This window comes from Ixodes scapularis, unplaced genomic scaffold (genome assembly GCF_016920785.2).
Source record: "Ixodes scapularis isolate PalLabHiFi unplaced genomic scaffold, ASM1692078v2 PGA_scaffold3__209_contigs__length_174095766, whole genome shotgun sequence".
Taxonomy (NCBI): Eukaryota; Metazoa; Arthropoda; class Arachnida; order Ixodida; family Ixodidae; genus Ixodes; species Ixodes scapularis.
Window position 1 is genome coordinate 81,191,174 of NW_024609868.1, and position 22,618 is coordinate 81,213,791.

Below are 22,618 nucleotides of genomic sequence, written 5' to 3' on the forward strand. Positions count from 1 at the left end.
ACACATTTGCAATTAAAAGAATCGTATCTCCCCAATGCCAAAAAGATAAGGGTGACGGTTGGTCAGTGTCTGGCAAACTTATTTTGACCTTCCTTCCCCTTTTCTAATCAAAACATATAAATAATTAGTCAGTGGCGTCACAAAGGGGGTGCGGGGGGGAAGGGGGGGGGGGAGGCGGACCGCCCCGGGTGCAGCGCTCCGGGGGGTGTCGCGGCGGGCGACGAGCGGAGGGGAGGGGGGGGGGGGGTAGGTGTTGCAGCGGGCGACAAGCCGGGGGGGGGGAGGTGGGGGGTGTCGCCGCGGGCCACCCTTGGGTGCCGCTGACCCTAGTGACGTCACTGTAATTAGTGACACAACACCACCAACAGAAAATCGTATCAGCATTCAGCATACCACATCCGACAAAATATCGCAAAAAAAAAAGGCGCAAGCATGTGCACCCCTTGCACGCAAGATAATTCAAGGACCTTAAAATCTGTAGCATCCGCGTAACTTGTTTTTGGCCTCAGCCCACTAATTTTCGCGGACCGTAGGCAGATTTGTACACCTCCTTCGAAATAATAGAGTAGTATACACAAGGGGAAAAAAAAGAAAGTAAAACGTATCAATGCGAGGGGATATCAAACAGTCACTACGAAGAAGATATCGCAGCGAATCGCGAAGGGTGCGCTTTTCTGTTCTCTCTATATCTCGTTTGCGCCATCGACGTCGCATATGTACATGTCAAAGCGGAGGGCATACCTTGCATTTCCATACAAGAGAAAAAGAAAAAGGAAGAGCGTTGCACGAATAGGCGCGTCGCGTCGTGGAAGACGCCCATACGCCTCCGGGCCCTTGCGGGGGAGCCATCACAGTGCTAGACGTGGTTGTAGGGACTAGGGGGCGGGCTAGAGCTGACGCTCTTGCCGAGCCCCGAGTCCGAGCTCGCGGAGTGCGTGTGGTCCTTGTGGAGTCCCTGGCGCTTGGGCGACACCGAGCGGCAGCCTGGCAGCAGGAGGGGCATCTGCGGCACCGGCGACGCGGTGGCACTTCGACTCGGCCGCGGGTCCGGCCGCAGGCGGGAGCCCTCCTGGGTTTCACCGGGGATCAGGTGGCCGCGCGGGTCGGGGGGGAACAACGGGTGGCTGTTAGGCCCTAGAAGGGCAGAGCGAAATCTAGGCCAACGACGCTGGCTCAGAGGCGACGTGATCAGTTAAAGGGGTACTCCGCCGATTTCTTCATGGTCCCCGATTTGCTTGAAATTTTGCTAAACTCGCCAAACAACATCGCCAAAATAGTATCCCAAATATTAGGTCAAAATAATTTTTTTCCACGAAGTTATTGAATTTACAATTTTGGTCCTCACCGTGTTTTTCAAACTGAGTCTCTACTGGCAACAATGAAAAAGTGACGTCATTGGAAGTGCAGGGGTTCACTCTTTGGACTGTAGAATTTGTTCCCAACTGATTCGAAGCAGTTTCATGGTGTCAAATGAATGCCTTGGAAGCTCGCTCCAGTCCCCGCGCTCCAGCACGGAACAAACGATTGGCATATTCTATTTTTTAGACTGCTCGCCCGACTGGCAAGCTGAACTTCCACTGACGTCACGGCCCTGAAAAGGGCGGGTATATTTGAATGTCTGTTTTTGCATCATTTTCATTTGCCGATTTCGCAATAACTATTATGAATTTCACGATACTAAATAGCATACCAGAAAGGGTAAAGGCCTGGGAGTCAGAAAATATAGTTAGTTAAGGTAGCTCAAAAATCGGCGGAGTACCCCTTTAAGCACGCTTTTCGTCACCTTTCTGAATCGTGCAAGTTCAACTCTCAGCTCTGAAATTCGGAGTCAATTCATGTTCCTCACAGTAATCCAGATTACAAAAAAAAAAAAAAGAAAAAGAAAAGAAAGAAGAAAGATATATAAGTATTTTTTTTCAATATTTTTTACTTGTTAAATTCTTATGGTGCTTAAATTAATTCACGTTCAATAAAAATAAACTTTAATAAAATATGGCCATTTGTACGTAGCCCAAATCTAATTTTACATTAAGAAAGAGACATGCGTTTTTTTCCGCAAATAAATAGACAAATAAATAAAGCTAAAAAAAGATAATGATACCCAGAAGCCGTGCGACACACAAGCTTACCCGAAGTAATGCACAATTGGGCGTCGGCAGCTACGAGTATACCTATCTTCACGAACGGTGTAGTAATAAAGAGATAATCTTCACTAAAAAATGTCCACCATTTTAGAGCATGATATTTATTCGAGGGCTGCCGAATAGCTTATGTTTAAGAATTCATAGAATCGCGAAATTCAATAAAATTAGGGGTACGTTCAAACGCTTGGAACAAGTTGGAAGTTTCACAGTAAGTGAGCCTTAGGGAAGCGGACAAGCCCAGGTGTTTTTCACTTTACGATTTGCCCGGCAGCCCATGAAAGCGGTCCAGCCGATATTTCAACTTCTGACTTTTTATAAAACGAGTGATTTTTTCGAATGCAAGTACAGAGCGCGACACTGTTAGCGCGAACAAGCGATCGCCGGTTTTTCCAGTTTTTCTCTGTGAAACCAAGGGGTGTCATTAAAGTTATCATTGCTACGAAAAGAGCTCATTAAGTTCTATATTGTAATCGATAAAATTTCGTGCTCACTAATACCATTTACAAGTAAAATGCGAAAATGCGCCGATGTCGTGTTCGCCCTAACAGTGTCGCGATGTGTACGCTCACTGGGCCCGTAGGTCCATCTCACGTCTTAGAGCTCATCGCATCAGGATTAAAACCATAGTTCTTAATTGTAGCCATAATGTATATAGCGACTTGCATTCCCGCTATAATAATGACAAGGTAAAACGAGCGTCATTTGCTAGCCCGAAAGCAACGATTCAACAAAATTTTCCGAAATCGCCCGAACATGCGCTGTTTCGCGAACGTTAACATCACTTCCTTTGACATTTAACTACTTAGGCATCATTCATATAAAAGTGCAGAAAAGTAATTTTTTTATCTCTGCCAGATTGCCAAGTTAATGTAGTCGACGGAATCAGCTTGCTATCTCGATTAAGAGCGCCGCGCGTGCATATACGTCGCACGCGCTGATTGGCCGAAAAAAAACATAATGTCATTCGATAGAAATTAAATTGACTTCGCCGTGTGGCCGATTAATCTACCATTGTCCCAGGCAGAAGGCTGGGATGGGAGCATTCACCTGGAAGTCGGGCGACAGGTACGACGATCCGAAAGACGGGGTGGTGAGCAGGGGCTGTGGCGACGGCAGCGAAGGTGTGGGCACACGCCGCTCGCACGGCGAGTTGCCCGTCAGGCAGCTGAACGAGATGCGGTACACCCGGAGAGGCTTCGTGCCGTCGTTGGAGCCCGTACTGCCCGTGGCTGCAGGCGGGGCGACTCCGTCAGTCGGGCTCTCAACACTCCTGCCGGCCTGGCTTTCCGGCGAGGCGTAATCTAGCCGAAGGCAACACTGAATGCTATAGCGATGGACGGCTCAAGCACCGGAGGAAGCGTGCCGCGATCGCGTATTCCGATCCGGAGATCGTTTATGATGAGGTGTGGCCATGTACTGACTCTCTATGCTCGGCGTCGACTACTTCGTGCTACATTGTCAAGGCCAGCCTGCATCCGTTGTGCTCCAACTGTGTCGAAGCTATTCTCGGCGTCTTTTGCTACGTCACCAAGGCTAGAGTATAGCTTCCACAGTGCTACAACTTTGTCAAAGCTATACTTCGTTTCAGCTTAAAAGGGTCACAAAACGATACGGGGCTGGAATGTTTATGATTTTGCAGAGGCGTACTGGTCCTTGTCTGGCCCAAGTGTACTCACACAGACCGCCACTGATTCAGAGGCTACTTTGTCGCGTGAAAACTGCGAAGATAAAAGGGACAATTTCTGTCAGTCTTGCTTTCGCAAAGCTTGATGACGTACGTGTGGAATCGAAACCGCCCGCCTAACGAGAGTCGAGCGCGGCTCGTGGATTGGACACGGGAACTGCGTGAGTGTTGGAACTCGGCTCCTAACAATCAATGCCTCGGTGGACACTCAGGGAGCGGCTCGTGTTCAACCGCTGCGGTTTCGAGAATAGCCAATCGGGAACAGCCCACTTTGACAACCCCAGCGCATGGGGTTGTCAAACTTCTGCTGGCGGCGACTGGCACCAGGTCACGTGGCCGCTTGTTCTAGCTCGGAGTAGAGGGAATGAACGATGCTAATTTTTCCCACTTTTTTTGGCGACTGCCATAGCCTACAAATAACCTCTTAGGCAAGTTTATTCAGTTATTAAGGTTAGAGGGTGATTCAAAGTAGTATTCAGCGAAAGTAGAAAACTTGTCTCACGGCTCCTTTACGTCCAGAGGCAGCCGACGCTACGAGCTCATGAGACAAATCAAACAGCGTCAAAAGGGCAAATAGCTGGGCCTTTTCTGTTTATGATTGGTTATGCGATGATAGAACACGTACATAAACATGACGAACACCACGATGCGGTGCGCTTTCAACGCTCTCTGATTGATGCCCTCAGCTCGTAGGGTCGGGACGCAAGATAAAGCCAAGTACTTTTACAACAGCGCGGGGCTTAAGCGCTGTGGACGTTACGCTGGCTTTGGCAATGACAGCAAGAACTAGTTGACGCCGACTATGGTCAGTGAGTATGATGAACACCTGCTGGATTACAAGGCCCTACTGTTGGATTCTCTACTGCTCCTATCGGAGTTCAGTGCGGGGCACAGATCGTGTACCAGTGCTACGCCACAGTTCGGCATGCGCCTCGTATTGGCGCTAGGGGTGTTCCGATAATGGTTCGAATGAAATAGCACTGCCTTTTTTGTAACCGCCACAGTGCAAGAAAAAGACAAGACGTACCGGCTTTCTCTGCGGAGCAGAAGGTAAAGGAATGGTAACGTACCATTCCATTCGAAGTATTATTCGCACGTTCTTAGAATTGTCGCCGAGCAAACAAAAGAGTACCAGCAGAACGTCCACGCAGCACTCTGTACAATCCTGTGTAACCAAATCGTAGTTTTTTTTTTTTTTTTGGAGGGGGGAGGGGAGATGGCTTTAAGAGACAAATAGAAACCCACTTCGGACGCATGCAGCGTAAGAGGTATGTTAATATATATAAAGTCAGAGATCCGTACTTGCGGAGTTGCTATGCTAGGAGTTTATTGTATGTATTACGACAGTTTCGCCGAGAGGCTCGGCTTCGTCAGGAGATGGCATACACGTATCCTATACATATATAATATTTTACGTGCCTTGAAATTAAGTTCAGATATGTCCATTGGAGCTAGGCTTTCCCAACAATATGCGAAATATTCTACTATTCGGCAATACAGTCTGTCGTGCGCTGGTAGGTGACATCAAAGCTGCAGCACTGCGCCCTTCTTACGTAAGAGTTGCCGTAATGGTAACTTTGAGAACATATCCTATGTTTATTTTTTGCCAAGTACTATATCGAAAATAAAAGCTGAACAATTAAGTGCGAAAATGTATACGCTACAACGTGTTAGAAATGCTACAGCCGTTCGACGCATAGCCACGGTCGTTCCTCGGTGTTTGATATATGGCACAGAGAAAATGTTTAGGCCCAGCAATGGAAACTCACAATGTGGCGAGGATGGAGGCGACACGCTGGGGTCTCGTTCCATGCGATCCTCTTTGACGCGCTCCTTTCGCACCTGGAAGAACTCCGGCGCTGTGCTCACAAAGAAGATGTCGCTCTGCGAGAACCAAGCGAAAGAACGCCATGATGATGCATTTGGAATTTCCGGAAAAGGCAGCTTGTCAGCTTTATGCAAAAAAATGCTAACAGTGGCCCGTTGCAATTCAACTAAAAGAAAACATACGCAATTAGTGAGGTACTTGAGAGAGATTATCTTCTGCCGAAATCTCAGTGTCTAGTCTGTTTTTTTTTTCTTCTTTTAGTCGTACAGCTTTCAGATACGGACGCTAGTCCTTCCAACTTCGGTTACTTACCCGGAAGAGAAGACTGCGATACTTTTTATAAAGCTTTTTATTTTTTTACCTTTGCACGTGTTACATTAAGCTGTTGTTGGTTATGTCGGCAAGAGACTCTAGGTAATGTTTAATGAATGTTTATGTTAATGAAAAACAAAATAACTGGAATCACGAAGTTTTCTTAAATTAGCAGCCTTGAAACGAGTATTACAATGGATTACATTGCATACCTTTGAAGTGATGAGTTTCAGCTTGGGCATGACCATGTTGTGCACAAGGTTCCCGTTGATGATCAACCGGATCTCTATGCTCTCATAGGTGAATGCCATAATGTATGGAAACACGCACACTGAAAAGACAAAGATGATACATCAAGGACCGCCGTTCTTCAACGGAAATTATTACGACCGAAGGATTCGAACGAGAAAATAGTGAGAAACTAGCCGTTAAGTCCATTTACAAGGATATTAGCAAATCAAATTAATGATAAAAATAGATTATTGCGTATATCAAAACCGAAAATAAGTTTATGACGTACCTATGTTGTCAGGCACTGCATTCCACTGAAAATCAAATTCAGTGGTGTTCTCATCACTCAGCTTCTGAAAGTGCGTCGTATCTGTAACAAAAAGGTGCACATAATCTTAACTTAATTTAAAAAACAAAATCGTACTGTATTTGAGCACATACTTCTGGGCCCTAATTTAACGATTTTATTTTCTAAGGTTGGTTCACATGGCGAAATAATAATAATAAAAAAAAGTGCCTCTGATGTCGCAGACGAACTTTGGATCATTTTACGAATGAATGCAATGTTCATATTCTTCATTCTAGTTTTTGTACCAAGTTTCAAGTTTGTACTACTGTTGGCAGTGCATACCCATAAAATGAGCATTATTAAACTAGGCCGCGGCTGCTCATGAGCTCGAACAAGAACCAACAACAACAACAACAATAGATTAAAATGAACTAGATCAAGTATTGTCATATCGCTCAACTCTAACTGTCCAACATACAGTAATTTAGGAAGTTTCCATAGCTCTCAATCAGGTAAATTTGTACCATGTCAATATCTTCTACACTTCGCGCACTTTTATAGGATGTTACATGCAACCTTGCATGGTAACGTCCGTCGTCGGGTTTTCTGCCGTTGTGGCGCAACGTTCCAAAACACGCGCGCTTGTGCGCCGAGAAACTGAGGGAAAGGAGAAGAGAGGGGAAATCAGAACGTCGAGCTCTGACGGGAAGGATCAGTGGGTAGACCTAAAGCTACCTGCCTCTGTCTCCACTGCACTCGTTGAGCCCGTTAGAAGGCGGAACGCCGGTGTTTGGCTCTCGCACTCGAACGCCTTCGACGAGTGCAGTGGAGACAAAGGCTTTATGTCTACCCACTAATCCTTTGAATCAGAGCTCGGCGTTTTGACGTTCCCTCTTGTCCCCTCCTGTCCGTCACTCTCTAGGCGTCTAGACCAACACGCTGCTTACTGACAGCTCAGCTTTTGGCCACATCAGGTGCGTGCACATGCGCAAGAACCAGAGGCCAGATTCACAAAACGATCTTACGCCAACAATGTACGTAAGATAAAACGTAAGAACAAATTCGTATTCACGAAACGAAATTATCGCAAGTTTTTCGCAGGTTACGACGGAATCCTACGACAGCTCCGAAGCTGTCTTACGCACTTTTTACGATCAAATCATCATGGCCGACAGCGTCGCTCAGTTACTTGGTCGCCACGACCAGCGGACGTTTATTTTTCTGCGTGCTCTTCTCGCGCGTCCCGACGTCAAGCAGCAAGATGAAAAGAAAAAAAAAAGAAAGAAGAAACCGCATCTCCACGTGGTGAATGATGTTGATTGGGGCGAAGCTCGGGTGGTGCTGATGATACTGATTTTGGTCATAGGTAGTGCTGATGGTACCGTTTTCATTCATGTCAGTAGAAGAATGTGTGGTTTTCTTTTTTTCTTTTTTTAAGAAGACAGATGGGATGGCATCTCAGAGCCCCCTATTTTTCTTTTTTTTTTTATCTTTTTTTTCAATTTTTTTTTTGCTGTCGCTGCTGAACTCACCAGCAGGAGCTCGGGAGCTCCTGCTCGTGAGCTCACGAGCAGGGGCGCGCCGGACGTTTTTTTTTTTTATTTTCTTGCTCTCGCTGCTGAACTCACGAGCAGTAGCTCGTGAGCTCTTGCTCGTGAGCTCACGAGCAGGGGCACGCCGGACGGAGGACGGACGGACATACGGACATGGCTAGCCCCTAAAGGGGTATTCACACGAGGGAGAAATCCCTGGGATTTCTCCCCGGCACGCGCATCCCACGACGAAAACGCCAGGCTTTGCGATGTGCAAAAGCCTCGCGTTTCCATCTCACCGATCCCGACCAAGCGAGCTCGGCAGAAGATAAGCCTAGCAGGCACTCCGACTCGGTGCAGCACTGCTCCGACGGTCCTTGGCCAAGACCGTCTGCCCACGACCGGCTGGCGTGCTGAATGCAATATGCCCGCGCGACCCTTGTGGACCCTTACCGTATATAGTTTGATCGCAGATCTCAATTTTATGGCGAATTCCACTGGGGGTTTTGGAGCGCGCCGGGATCAGTTGACAAGATCCGGACTGGAGCATACGATCCGAACAAGGTCGGGCCGCCTACGGATCCCCAGTGGAACATGACATCTGCTCCGGGATCGGCGGATGCCTTCCCGTCATTCAACTGCCCGGGAATCTCCTTTCCGCGGCCGCCGCGGTCGTTTCGAAGACGTTTTCGCAATCGCGGCGCTCAACACGTGTTCGACGCACGAGCGGCAGGAATGGCTCAGGCGTTTTTAGCAAAAATTGCCGGAATGCCCGTAGCGCGGCAAATACCTTCTCTTCTCCTTCCTGGAAAACGAACCGGCTGTCGAGCCAAGGGGTAAGCAAGCGGTCATTACGAATTCTTCTGATGTGGAGACAATCTAGGAGCCCAGCCCGCGACGTGCTTCTTCTTCTGAGGCGAGATAGGCGACATCAGGCCAGATGCCCCACGAAAAGGAAGTCACGTGTGTGCGCCGAGGGCTGGCCCGGCTGGCTTCCGGTTGAATCCGCCGAAATCGTGGGAGCGACTTTTCTCGGATCCAGATAGAGATCTGGAGCGGGAGCTAATCCAAAACGACCAGTGAAACACGTTGGTCTCGATCCCGATCGCCCAGTGAAATAGGCTCGCTCCAGAAAAGTCGATCCCGGCGCGCTCCAAAACGACCAGTGGAATTCGCCATTAGATTAAGAGGTCAATCTGTTCCCCTTGTCATCTCCTTGCTTTCCGATGCAGCGGTGACAAACGCTGTCGTCGAAAAGGAACTCTCATCGATTCTATCTCTCTGTTTAGTTTGATATAGAGCTCAAATAAACGGCCGTATGGATTACCTTCGCAACACGGTATGTACACATTGTTATTAGTATGCCATTTTTATTCTGACACGACTGCACGTCACTGTCGGGCTATAACAGTTCGTGGGAGCTACGCGCTGCCGGTCCAACCTTTCTTTGCCGAGTGTCACGTCAGTATCGAGTTGCAATCGTAAAAGAGCGGTCCCGAAGCGCTTACCAATTCGGGGTTCAACAGCGCGAATCCAGCACTTCGATCAAACGCGCGCGTCCGCTCCGAGTGTGAACGGGTATTTACGTGGCTCTTGCTGACACTCGTAGTTCAAACGAATTTTTTTAACGTCGGCTCGCTCCTGCATCTCCGAAGCAGCGAAAAACACCGCGGCAATTTGTTTCCATACGTCGCTTTGCAAACGACTGACTTTTGCCAACAATGACAGTTGTGTTGACTTCGTAGCGATCGAGTTCGTGGCAGTCAACGGAGGGGTTTACGTATCCCGGTCTCGGCATTCGGGCGCGTTTAAATTGTGTTGGCGTCGACAAATCACTGCACGGACACGAACCCCAGGCAAGCGGTGGTGGAAAACCGCCTGTGTTTGTTGTTAAAAAAAATCAACTTGCTCCGAACTGCCCCGAACCATTCCGAGCTCTCCGATTGGTTGTTCGTGCTGCCGAAGACGCCGTCGCCATAGCAACGGCACCGGTAAGTTCTAGTTTTTCTATGCGAGAACGTCGCTTTCTCCTCTCACTTAAGAACGCGTTCGTGAATACCGATTTCTCCTCTTCTTGTGATGTTCTTAACTTACGAACTTCTTCGCTAAGTTGTCGTAAACTAAGAAGCTCTTCGTGAATCCGGCCTCAGATTTGTGAAACGTCTGCGAACGTGCAGCCAGCAGCGCCGCCGCAGGGGCGCACACTGGGTGCCCACTCACGGTTGTAGCAGAGGAGGAGCTCCGCCTCGTCATCCTCGTAGATGTCAACGGCTGCCACCAGGTGCACCTTGGAGGCGTCGACCGAGTGGAGCCGCGTCGCGTCTCCCGTCTTCTCGTTGACCAGGTCGAACTGATGCCGGTAGCCGACGCACACGTGGTTGTCGCCGCACGCCGTGGGGCTGTCCACGAGGCTCACAACGGCCGGAGCCTCGGACACGAGTAGCTCGCGCACCATCTGGAAGCCCTCCACCGTGTCCGTGTCGGAGGCCGCGCACCAGGTGGTCCAGGCGGCAGAGTGCCGCCACTGGAGAACCAGCAGGCGACGGCCCACGGCCGCCACCATGCGCAGGTGGCTGCCGCCCGGACGGCTCAGCGCGTACAGGTGGCACCCTGGAAGGACCACGCGCCTTGAGGACATGTCTACGCGGGACTTCGCAGACGACGAGTCCGTGAAGTTTCACGTCCCCAAATCTGCCCCGTGCTAGACTCAGGTATAGGGGACGTAAAAGAATCCGGCAGTACGGCCTCGTCATCTAGGAGGCCTACGCCATTTATTGTTCAAGTGTTGCAGACATCAACCGCTGGCAGAATGAAAACTGCAGGGCGTGTTTTTCGAACGCCTGGCCTCCGGCACGCGCTCCGTGCCCTCCGCCGTGCTTCGGCTGCGCGAGCACGAGGTGCACGAAACGCCGAAGCACTCCTGCACCTCATGCAGCAAGCTCGCGCTGGAGGCAACCCAAATGAGGCTCCTCCTTGCCGTTTTACATCCTGTTCGTAACTATAAAGTGTCATCCACTGGTTGCCGCGGCAGAGTCCTTAAAAAAAGAAAGCTATTAAAAAAGAAAAAAAAGAACGAGTTAGAGGTGAATTTTAGAGTATTTTTATCCCGTGAATCTGAATATTACGTTCGTTTTCCCAGAAGATGTAACTAAACGCGAGGAAACACGAAAAACTGCTGACCAGTCGCTACGTCATATTATAGATCTTACGGCCGCCAAGAGAGTGTCGCTCGTGTGGGCAGCGCGTGCAAGCTTGCCAGACAGGTATATATTCCCCCGCACTGACACCAGTGGAGACGTCCTTTTCTGACGCTTTTTTTGAAAATAGGAAGGGTGCGCGCGCGTGGCTTCAATAGGCGCTGAAGATGCGCGAGAGCGGAGATTCCAAAAACTCCTAATATGACGTTACGCTCCGTGAAAGCCTCAGCGGTACATTGAAAACGATTATCTGCAACTTCCATGCACCAAATTAAAAAAAAAAAAATCGATCTGGAAGCCAAATGAACATGATTTTCCTGCTCTTCCTTAAATACAGAACCACTTCAGTTTACTTTTAATGCTGATCGCTTGCTGGCGGTAAGTTTCCACAGCTCTTCCACGACGTGCGTTCAACACTATCAAGATTGTCATTCTTGGTCGACAGTAAGTAAGAGCTCATTCTAAGCATGGGCAGTGAAATACGCGCTGAAATACGACGTCCAGTGATTACTACCTACACTGATGAACCCCAATCATAGCCTCTTTTATACTGACAGAGCCTGGCAGATCGTCATGTGACGCGGCTGCCGAAAGTGAAAAGGTAGAGCGGCAGACAAGAGTCAATAAGCGTGTTTCACATGCAGCGATTTTGGCCCTAGAGCGGCGCGATTTCTGCCGTCGCGGCGCTCGTGCCGCTCGACCGCTGGTGCTGGCCAGAGCGCCGCGACGGCAGAAATCGCGCCACTCTATAGCCAAAACCGCTGCATGTGAAACACGCTTCATGTAACTGGCGCCCCGCGGCTGCAAGACGCCGAAACACACTTGTCCCGGGCGATGGAATGTCCACTCGTGCTTCTCGCGTTCCTCAGGTTACCACTTCTGCACTGGCTAAATTGCTCATCTGTAGCCGTCGGGTTTGAAAACCTTGTTTCGGGTTCCCGCCACTGCAAAAGCTGTGCGCTGAATACCAAACTCCCCGAAAAATTCTCTGTGCTACCAGATCCTCCCGCTCCAAATCTGCGACTGGGCACTCTATGGCTCCGTCTTCGAACTTCCAGGCTTTGTGAGTATAGAGGAGGTTATGCTCCAATCTGTAAAGCCACGTGCAGCGTTGCGGGAAAAGTAGGTACACGCGCGGCTTCAAGGAGGACATTCTTTGCACGGCTGCTCGTACGGGCAATGAGCATGGCAATGAGCATGGCAATGCTGCTGTGCCTGTTTTTTTTATTTATTTATCCTCTCACGTGAAAAGAAGTATAGCTAATTTATTTAAAAAAGTAGTAATCTACTATTCATGCAGATAAACGTCCAGATGTCTCGGTGTTCTTGTTGAAAGAGAGCAAAATAAAGAACGCTAAGCCACAGACGTTGACACCAAGAGAATGATAATATACGAACGAGATAGTTTGAATTCAATTGTAGCGTAAGAAATTCGAGGACATTCTTTTCGGTTATTGGAAAGTTTTAGTAAGTCGTTCCGATGACTCCTACAACTATGCTCGATACTCTACCGCCGCCTTTGCGCATGCATCGTTATCGGGGGCATCGGAGGTATCGGAACGCTCTACTAAATCTTTCTATTGTGTGAAATCCCGGTATTGCAATCTTTCCCTCTTAGTTCAAGAAGTGCAACTCGTGGGTTCGAAAAGGACGTTTTCTATTATTAACCTTTCTAGCTTTGGGTTTTTAAACGTTTTTGTTACCTTGCTGCGACATTTTTAGCGAGCCTTTTCTGCAGTGTTCTTTTATCAACTACCGTTATTTGCAACATATTTGTACATCTTACGAAACTGTTCTATTGTAGAGCATTCTGCTCTAGACATTAAACTACGAAGGCAGTGAGAACACAGGGCTTTCAGCGCAGGAAAGATAAGCCAGTTTCACGACTCCACCAAGAGAACCTAACATATTTTGGACAAATCGCAAGTTCAATGAAGCTGCACTGACCTTTGGTGCGTTCCAACTTGTGTTCTCTTAGGTCTGGTCGACTTCTCACGAGAGCGTTCGTGGCGTCCCCTTCGAAATCAGTCAACCGAAACACATGGACCCTGCTGTCTCTTCCTGAAACAAAAAGAAAAAACAATCAAGAAAAGGGAAGTGATAGACATTACGCAATTATACAGGGGGGCTATTTTTATTATAGTGTAGCAAAGCGAAACAGTTGTTAACACAGAAGAACGGGAAATAAGTCGCTCGCCAACACTGAAAGATTACATGCAACAATCAGACATGTGGAGATGTGAACCACGTAATCCTAATAATGAATATGTCTACGTTCGCCAATGAAATACGCACTGTTTCCTCTAACTCGAAATTCGAAGACGACAGCGGACGCCAGGAGAGTACCTAATTGTCAAATCGCAATCCACAAAGGGTGCTACAAATGTAACCCCTCCAGATTTGTTTTCTCAGTGTACAGCGTATTTATTGGATTATGGATCGATACATTCTTCTCAGACATTTGATCGTCTCTCAATAAATTTTGCAGTATTATTCATACTTGACTGCCATCGCCAGGTTAAACGTTTTACTTCAGGCCGGTACAAAATTGTCGTTTAGACATCGGAAATTAATACGTGCAGTTTCGGCTCATCGTCGCCATAAAGAGAGCATCCTCTGAGTGCGTCATTCAACGAACCAGAGTTAAACCCGTCCTCAGGGAATGCTTATAGATGTGTTGAATAACGGATGCTTACCAAGAAGTTCGCATAATCGGTATGAATAGCAAAAATGAACACACTACATGTTGAAATAAATATATCTTCAGGCATACAACTTTGAACCTGCACTCGTATATAGCCATTGAGCATGATAATAATAAATTGCAAGAGGAATCAAACAAAGAAATGTAAATGCCAGGTTCTATCATGTAGCTGCTCAATATGTCGGGTGTTTTTGGAAACGCGGGCAAAATCGCTCCTGCGAAGACTACACATAGCACAGAAAGAAGGTTGATGCTGTAGTGGTGTGTGCCGAAGGGCACATTCATGAAAACTATTAGCGTTCAGTATAATTGGGTGATTAATTACTTTTTAGTAACTAAAGTAACTAAAGCAAAGTTTCTAATTGAAGAAGTACATTTCAATTAATAATTAAACATTTACCTACCAAATGCAATTAATTACCCAATTACACCGAACGCTACTAACGTTCCGTAATGGGAACTTTGGCACTGACCACTATGGCATCGGCCTTTTTTTCTGCGAGATGCATAGCGATTTGGCCCGCGTTTTCATGTATAGGCTCATAGTATATAGTATATACTGTAACTATACTATATACTATATTTTATATACTCAATTATCAACCTTGTTTTCAAAAATTTTTTAAATCATTTAGGTGCTTGTCAAAAAAAAAAAAAAAAAAGTAAAAATAACCTAGGTTTTGTTACTTCAGATTTGCCCCAGATTAAATAAACCTTGTTATCTCGCTCCAGGGGAGCATGAGGGCGGACAAGAAAACATCCTCTTTAGGATAATGAATGTCCTCCTAATCTCTAGGGATAAACGCAAGGAAAAGCTTCATACCTCGGTCGGTTCGGAAGAGCAGAATGCCGTGGGCCTCGACGACGCTGATCTGCTTCACTTGAACGGTTTTGTCGAAGATGAGCCGGTGCGTGAGTCCTTCTTCGATTAAAAAAATGCCCGCCTCCGTTCCTAGGATGAGCTTGTTGTTTCCTAGGCATGAAAAAAAATGTTAAAAAAACGCAATTTTTATAGAACTCCGCAATGGTGACTTATTTCGACTAATAGGGTAGAACTATCTAATAAGAACGACATTTAAATATAATGTTTTATAGTATTTACATATTTATGTGATATGCTAATGAGACAGTGAAGGATCTTCCAGCAATTTAACTCATGTCATGCATGCTTAAAAAATTAAAACAACGCAAAAAATAGGAGTATTGTTTTTTTGTTTTTTTTTTATTTAAGCAGAAGATAGCCAAAAGAAACGAGAAGAGATTTGAATGCAAATTAGAAAGTGAGAATCTTCAGGAGGGTAAATTAGCATGTTAATTCCTACAGCCGCGTATGAATAAGAATAGCAAAACTTCGGTGAACACTAATCTAGAAATATACAAAAAAAAGAGAGGCTAATTTGGGTAACTCACCCCACGAGTCCCCACAGATGATTTCATGTGGAAAGTCGGGATAGAAACATTGGGGTTCCCAAGGCTGGAAAAGAAAGCAATGTTAAAAGATGCTCTTATCTCTATATACCCGGTGTTGGGTAAAGTACATCTAAAAGGCACTTCAAGTAAAGTACAAAGTAAATGAAACGTGATGTACTTCAAGTAAAGTAAAAAGTACACTAGGTGCAATGTACTTGAGTAAAGTACTATAAATAAAATATACCTTAAAAGCAAAGTCCAAGTATTTTAACACAATCTTTCATGATGTCCTTTAATTCCCATGTACAGTGATTTTGAACTGGTACGCATTGCCCAGGGGTAATCAGGGGTGCATGACATATTTTCGAAAAACAGCGGCGAATATTCGACAAAGCCAAGTGGCCACAGAGGAGTCATTTTCATGAATGGTGCCAAATTCAGAAGTCCCTCTTCTGAGTTTGGCGCCGCTTGCACTGGATTGTTGCGCCATGACGTCAGCCCCGTAGCTCCAGCAAGCAATCCCCTCAAAAAAAAGTGTCCTCTTTTTAATGAAAAAAAAAATAGTGAGTGTGAAAGTCAGCTGGTGACAATTAACCATAATGTGATACCTGAGATTGGGGTGCGAAAAGATTAAGGAACTTTCGAGTCGAAGGAAAAGAAAAAAGGGAATGTCTCAAAACATTGAGACGTTCTCCTCTGTTGTCGTTTTCTTCAACTTGAAAGTCTCATTGTTCCGCACCATACTTTCAGGTGCTAGACTATGATTCATTTTGCTCTCATAACAATTTAAACCTCCTCACTTGCGCTGACCGACTGAAAAGTAGCCTGAGTTCAAAAAGCTGCGGGGAAGCCGCCCCCAGGAAAACCGGAGCGATGTATCGTCTGCTCACGTCTCTGGTTAGAGTAGAACATCCCACCCAGTATCTCTTCGGAGTTCACAGAGCATCATTTCGTGATACACATTTAACAAAACCAAATTTTTGGAATGTACTTTGAAGTCGGAAATCGTAATTTCCTCAGAAAGTACCAGAAAGAAATACTTTAAATAAACTACAAGTACATACTGAGAGAATGTACTTCAAGTAAAGTACAAGTTTCCTAAACCTACTTGAAGTAGTACTTTAAGTGCAATGTACTTGAAGTACTTCCCAACACTGTATATACCCGTATGGGCCGTTAACGTTTAATAAACGATAATGATGGTGATAGCCAGACTATGAGTTATAACCCAATTAAAAACAAAGAAAAAAAGAAATAGCTGCAGCTTACTTCTCGTTTGAAGAGACTAGTTGTGGCAAGACTAGTGGGTGCATCACCCTTGACGATCGTATCAAGCTTGAGAGCCTGAAAAGCGAGAACATATTAGGGTGGGTAATTTTCAATACGGCTCGTTTTCCAAATGCTGTATATAGCATGGATGTGGAAATAACAAATAATAATAAAAAAAGTAAGTCTAGTTACAAAGTGTAGTTAAAAACGTGAATTGGGAAGTAAGAAAAGAGGCACGATCGCGATAAACGTTGAGAGAAGTACAATCGGTGCCATTAAAGTAACTCGTCCCTTTTGAAGATAATTTTTACAATGCGTTTATTCGTGACAACGGAATTAGGGTGGAACGAATGCTCCAAATAAAAATAGGAATAATCAGTGATTGTAGTCAGCGTGCGACAAACGCCAGCGCTATAAACCAGCCAACATTAAAAAAAAACTAAAGAAAAAAACTTGTAAACCCATGTATTATGTCGGTAAAATCTGTAGCCTAGTTAAGTGGTAGTCTTCATATTATTTCAGAGTAATGGTGACACAAATACAAATATTCAGAGTTTTCTTTATCGCCATTATGAAGTTATTTTTTTCGTCGTGGTCACCGGTGAATCGGGTATGGGTTTGTGCCCCGGGGACGGGCCTAATTTCTGAGCAGAATGTTTACAGACCTGTTGTAAAATATGCATTACGGAGAATCACGCTATATAAAAGAGTCAGAACCGTTTTTGTACGTTCATGCGCATGAAGCAAATTACGAAGTGTAGAAGTATGAATAGAAGGAAAGTGGGAACAAAAAAGTGGAAGAATTGTGGATCTGAGACGGTCAGACTACTATCGTTTCTAGACTATATTTACGTAAAAAACTACTCGTTTAAAGCACCAGAACCGGAAATAAATTATATAGCGCATTATAACCAGGTAAATTTATTCGATCGAAGTTGCTTTAAAAAATAATTGTTACGTTTACCCCAGAATCGAGCAATAAAGGTACACAATATATCATCAATGTTAGTCTTATGAGGGCTTCTTTGTGTTGTTGTAAAAAGTGCTCTAAAAGATAGCGCTATATTATATTGAAATCTGTATTAATGATGTAAAAATACCAAAATTACTGTTAGAAAATATTTAACGACATAATTACACTACTTGATTCCTAAATATCCCATTCTACAACACCTTTAAAGTAACTACTTGCATTGATGCTTACAAAAGCAAAAAAAGAAAAAAAAAGAGAAAAGCTTCTGTAATTCGATTACAGTGATCTCACTGCTGCCTTGTCAAGAGATAAAATTGAAAAAAATAAAACACAGAGGACAAGCACAGGTCAACCATTTTCTTTCATGTGTTTCTTCTTTCATGTGTTTATTTCATGTGTTTTATTCTTTCAATTTTATGTATTCATGTTCAACCCGCTTTCCTTCACCAGTTCTCAATAGGTTTGACAAACATTTTAACCTTACTCTGACAAACAAGAACCATTAAAAAAAATATTGATGCCAATTAACAAAGCATCGAGTATTAAAAAAAAAGAAAAAAACTCGGTCACATACCTGGCCGATCCGTACGAATTCCACCTGTCTGGCTTCTTCTTTCCGCCGAGAGCCTCTGGGCGTCTCTGGCAACACGTCGCTAAACGCCCGCCTGTTGAGCATGTTCTGAAAACAATAACACGAATATCTAACTTCTCTCATCTATATGAACTTGTTTGCTCAGGTTACAATTTAAACACACGAAATAAACTTTGAACGCGCAAACTCAATGACATGCCTCGAATATAAAACCACCTTTAGCTAACAGATAATTGCACGCTGTACGGTTGTAGATATATACTGTGTATGGGTTGCCTCGTAACTTCATAAGCGGCCTCACTCACCCATTGCCGCTGTTCGAATGGTCCTTCTTATTGGGAAGGAGTAGAGTCACTGAATGTTCCCAGAGTACCGAAACTCCCGAGCTTCGTTTTAAAACCGAGTCGCGGCGCACCAGTCGCTATCCCCAATATGGCGCTGCACTGTGCGGTCGAACCGAAGCGCGTACAGTCTAGCGTCCGTTACCGTGCGAGCTCTTCAATCCACGTACCTGACCTGCGGCGACGCTGGTTTCTTTTTATTAAAGTTCTTCCATTCGCTCCGAGCGGTGAGTGACTTGCTCCTCGCTGTCTCGTCTTTCTCCCTCGCCTCGAAACATATCGAAGTCGAGTGTTAGGCTTAGCGTCTGAGGCGTAGAGTTTGAAACGCAGCACCAGCGTAATCCGACCAAGAAAACGAGGCGGCAATCTCATTTGGCAAACCAAATCAGCGGCTACTTAATTAAAGAAAAAAAAATCAACGCACTTTCCGTTCGGTCCTAACTCATCGGTATACCCAGAGCTCCCCACCCGTGCGTACCCATCGTAGCCGCGATAACGCGAAAACATTTTATATACGTTTTAATTGTTGTTTTGGGCCGATTCACAAAATGGCTGACTGATAACTTCCGCCACGGGCTAAACCAGTCAATCAGAACTGAATTTGCGGCATTAAATTCCGGTAAGCGGACTGAATGGGATTCGGTATACTCTGGGGACATTTAGTAACTCTAGAAAGGAGCAGTAGGCCTAGATCTAAAAAGGGGAGAAACTGAAACCATGGAGAGCCTTTTGCAATTTAATGATGAATGCCTCCTGCGCAGATTGGTGGCAAATGCGCATGCGTTGCGTTGTCGCGTGGAAAGAAGGAAAGTGGGTGATGGAGAGGAGCTTGCAGGCGATCGACGCCTCGCAGCTTGTATTGCAAACGCGGCCCATTAATCGCACGACTTCGATCGAGCAGTTGCAGACACTCTAAAATGCAGGCACTCTAAGGAGGAGGTCCAACCGTCGCGCCCCTAGAGGCGAAGCTATAAATCAAACCCACGGGGACAACAACAATACGAATTATGTTTTTTTGTGTGTTTCTGACGCTCCACTCGGGTAAAGTAGCCGAATTCTCCGCCAGCGTTCGTCTGGAGTTCTCATTCAGTCAGTGAACGAACAATTGAACAGGAGACTTCCCCCCCCTCCCCCCCCCTGCAAAACTACTGCCTCGGCACTTCTGTTCAATCTATGCCGTTGCCCCCCCCCCCCCCCCCCCCCCCCGGCTTAATAGACGAAGATAACAAAGAAATCCTGCCCACAGGTATTGGGTTCAAAAAAATAAAACACAGTAAAAAAAAAAAAATATTGTTCGATTTTTTTGCCAATAGACTCAGCGTGGCGTAATGCCATACATGCAACTTTTAGTTACCAAAGAGCTTACGATTCGTATTTGGTGAAACCTTTATTATCCGACCAACTGGGGTTCCTGCTCCGAGGTAAATGATATTTGCGTGTATTGCACCATGCCGCTATACGTTCAAGGTGCTCAAGTATGATTCACATGGTGCGATTTTATTTTGCTCGCGATTTCGCAGTTGTGACACTGAGCACCGCAGCTTCCAGCACGCAATTTTCGCCACGCGAGCGATGTCGCGACTGCGAAATCGCAAGTAAAATCGCATGGTGCAAATCGAGCCTTACTCGCTGTGTGGCTTCTCCGCATTACTGCTTCGGTCGTAGCAAAAAAATGCACATTAAAAGCGAGCGAGCGCGAACCCCGAGCACGCTGAGAAGAACGGTCCTTTTATATAAAGTTACAGTGGCGATGCGAAGCAACAACGTCCTTTCTTTTCCACCGATAACACAAGGCGGCGCGTTCCCTCAGGCAACACTGGGCATAACGTGTAGGTGGCGCAAGCTACCGTCCACGGCATCGCCAATATTATCTATCCATCCATTGTGAACGAACCCGTTCACACTATAGCAACCTAGTACGACCAAGAGAGACGAGGCCTGTAGAAACCTCTTAAATTTCTTAGGACGAGGGAACACACTAGCATCCTGGCGCCATCTATGCGGTGACCTTGAAACTGCATTTCACAAAAGCGAAGGTTTTGCGGGATTTCCGAGGTTAATGTGCGTAATACCTATAAGAAAGGCTCGTTTATAACGTTGACAAAAAATTTTCGAGCAAAGAAAGAAAGGATAACGCGCGAGCAAAATAGAAAAGATGCCGGACAGCCAAATTTTCACTGCTACCCAATAGATGGCGCCAGTCTGTCTTCTCGTTTAGAGTTCCTGTATAGCTAGCTGGAGCTTATACAGGAACTCTACTCTCGTTGTAAGAGGCTTCAAGGCACCTAATTCAAAGAGGTCGCAAGAGTGTAAACGGGCCTTAACCCGCCATTCAGTTCCAATGTGGCAACTACAGCGTGGACTTGCATGAGGGTCGGTTCCTACACATGCATGATTATGCGAACCTGCCTTGCCACGCGTAGAGAAGCTGCACAAACTCTGCTTACAGCACAGTTCATTAAGTGCATGCTGCGCTATGAGAAGGAACAAGCGCGAAATCTTCACTCAGAAGATTGCGTTTTATTTCATCTATCCACGAGCGCTCACGTTAGATAAATGTTTTCTGAATACACGCTTCCGCGCCCGTACTTCTGATAACGTTGCAGGTCCCGTTTGAAACCAGGTCGCTATAGAGTTTTCGGCGTTCGTAAGCCATTTTCTCGCTTCTGAATCGCAAGACACCTGCGTGCTGGGCTCTCGGGCTCTTGGCTATACGTTTGTAAAGGTGAGAGAGGAAGCGCATCTTTGATATACACTTAGTAAACAGAACTTTAATTTTAAGTATATTTTCGTAAGTGCTAAATTAAAGTACAAAATTAGTAGACGATTAGTGCATTAATTTTTGCCAAGGATACGTAAGCTTGCATAGTCAGGTATTCGCTTTTGTCACCGAGAAGAGCGATGCAACGAGGACAGTACTATAGGAAATTCGGAGTGGGGATAGGAAGCAGTAAAAAAAATCTCCACTCACACTCCGGCTGTCGGACATGTGCTCGTTATAGAGGTCCTTGATGAGCATGTCTAATGTCCGCTCCCTCTTCTGCGCGAAGATGGGTGTGTTGAAGGCAGCCTTTTCGCCGTTGATCACTGTAACAGTACAAACATATCGATGGCCTCAAACGCTGCGTCGTGGCCGTATAAGAAGGAATCCTATCATCTATAAAAAATAACAAAAAGAAATGTAAGCCGGGGGAAAATGACAATAACTAGAAAAGACTCGGGCAGACGAATGTCCGAGGTAATTTTTTTTTTCTACCTTGCCAGCTGCAGAAACGGAACGTAAAATATAATATAACTATAATGATTGTGTTGTGTGAATGTTTATTCAGCTAGAAGTTAGTCCGCCTTAATGGGCGTCTGGTGTCTCAGCTGTAGATGAGAAATTCGGCCAGTGCAGCGCAACCGTCGGGGGTCTTTAATGTACACCATGCAGTAGGATACATGACCGCACGCCGGTACGGTCGGCAAAAACAAAATGAAAAGCCTTAAAATCAGGCCTGGTGTCGTTCAAATAGGAGCTAGCTGTTTCGCAAAATGACACTATATATAAATATGCAGGAGACACAGGCCAGTGGGATCAAGCACGTTGAGGTCGGAACAAAAATATATATTGTGTGCACAGGGCATTTGAACAAAACATTTCAGGCTCAAAATCACTATAACGCAAAAAAAAAAAAAAAAAAAACAACAACTATATTTTGTTTTGTTTAACAAAGCAACAAAAACAATATTGAAAATTATAAAAATGTAAAATCATTTTTTGAGGTACATATAAATTAATAAATACAAAAAACAAACAAAAACCTAATAACGAGAATGCAAAATCAAAGCCATAAAGACCAAGGAATAAAAGCCGGGGATCGTGGGCGGAAACGCGGTGCCCTATCGCCGTACAGGGCTGCTAGGTTATCACCGCAAACGGTCCTGCTGAGGTCACGTTCGGTGTTGGGGGCCGTTCCGCAAATTCCCGTAGACGTTTTCCAACGTTACCTCAAACAAAATCCTCGGCGCCTGTACCGAGTCTACGCGCGTGCCTCGAATTTCGCTCACGCCGCGTGCGAGCATTCAAGGTACGGCATACGGCATTCGCGGAGCCGTTATTTCGTCTTCTA

The 22,618-nt window shown here is 45.7% G+C and overlaps 1 protein-coding gene across 1 annotated transcript in view; it reads right to left on the minus strand.

The window, feature by feature from the left end:
* Positions 1 to 390: 390 nt before the first annotated feature.
* Positions 391 to 22,618, minus strand: part of LOC8053097 (GTPase-activating Rap/Ran-GAP domain-like protein 3) — a 189,469-nt gene continuing 167,241 nt past the window's right edge. The window contains exons 15-26 of the mRNA XM_040218040.3: positions 21,478 to 21,593; positions 18,148 to 18,252; positions 16,601 to 16,675; positions 15,332 to 15,395; positions 14,745 to 14,894; positions 13,165 to 13,278; positions 10,241 to 10,630; positions 6,489 to 6,569; positions 6,181 to 6,299; positions 5,598 to 5,712; positions 3,192 to 3,373; positions 391 to 1,069 (exon numbers count right to left, since the gene is read on the minus strand). Of these exons, the coding sequence (XP_040073974.1) occupies positions 857 to 1,069; positions 3,192 to 3,373; positions 5,598 to 5,712; positions 6,181 to 6,299; positions 6,489 to 6,569; positions 10,241 to 10,630; positions 13,165 to 13,278; positions 14,745 to 14,894; positions 15,332 to 15,395; positions 16,601 to 16,675; positions 18,148 to 18,252; positions 21,478 to 21,593 (1,724 nt within the window). The 3' untranslated portion in view covers positions 391 to 856. The remainder of the gene's footprint in view (positions 1,070 to 3,191; positions 3,374 to 5,597; positions 5,713 to 6,180; positions 6,300 to 6,488; positions 6,570 to 10,240; positions 10,631 to 13,164; positions 13,279 to 14,744; positions 14,895 to 15,331; positions 15,396 to 16,600; positions 16,676 to 18,147; positions 18,253 to 21,477; positions 21,594 to 22,618) is intronic.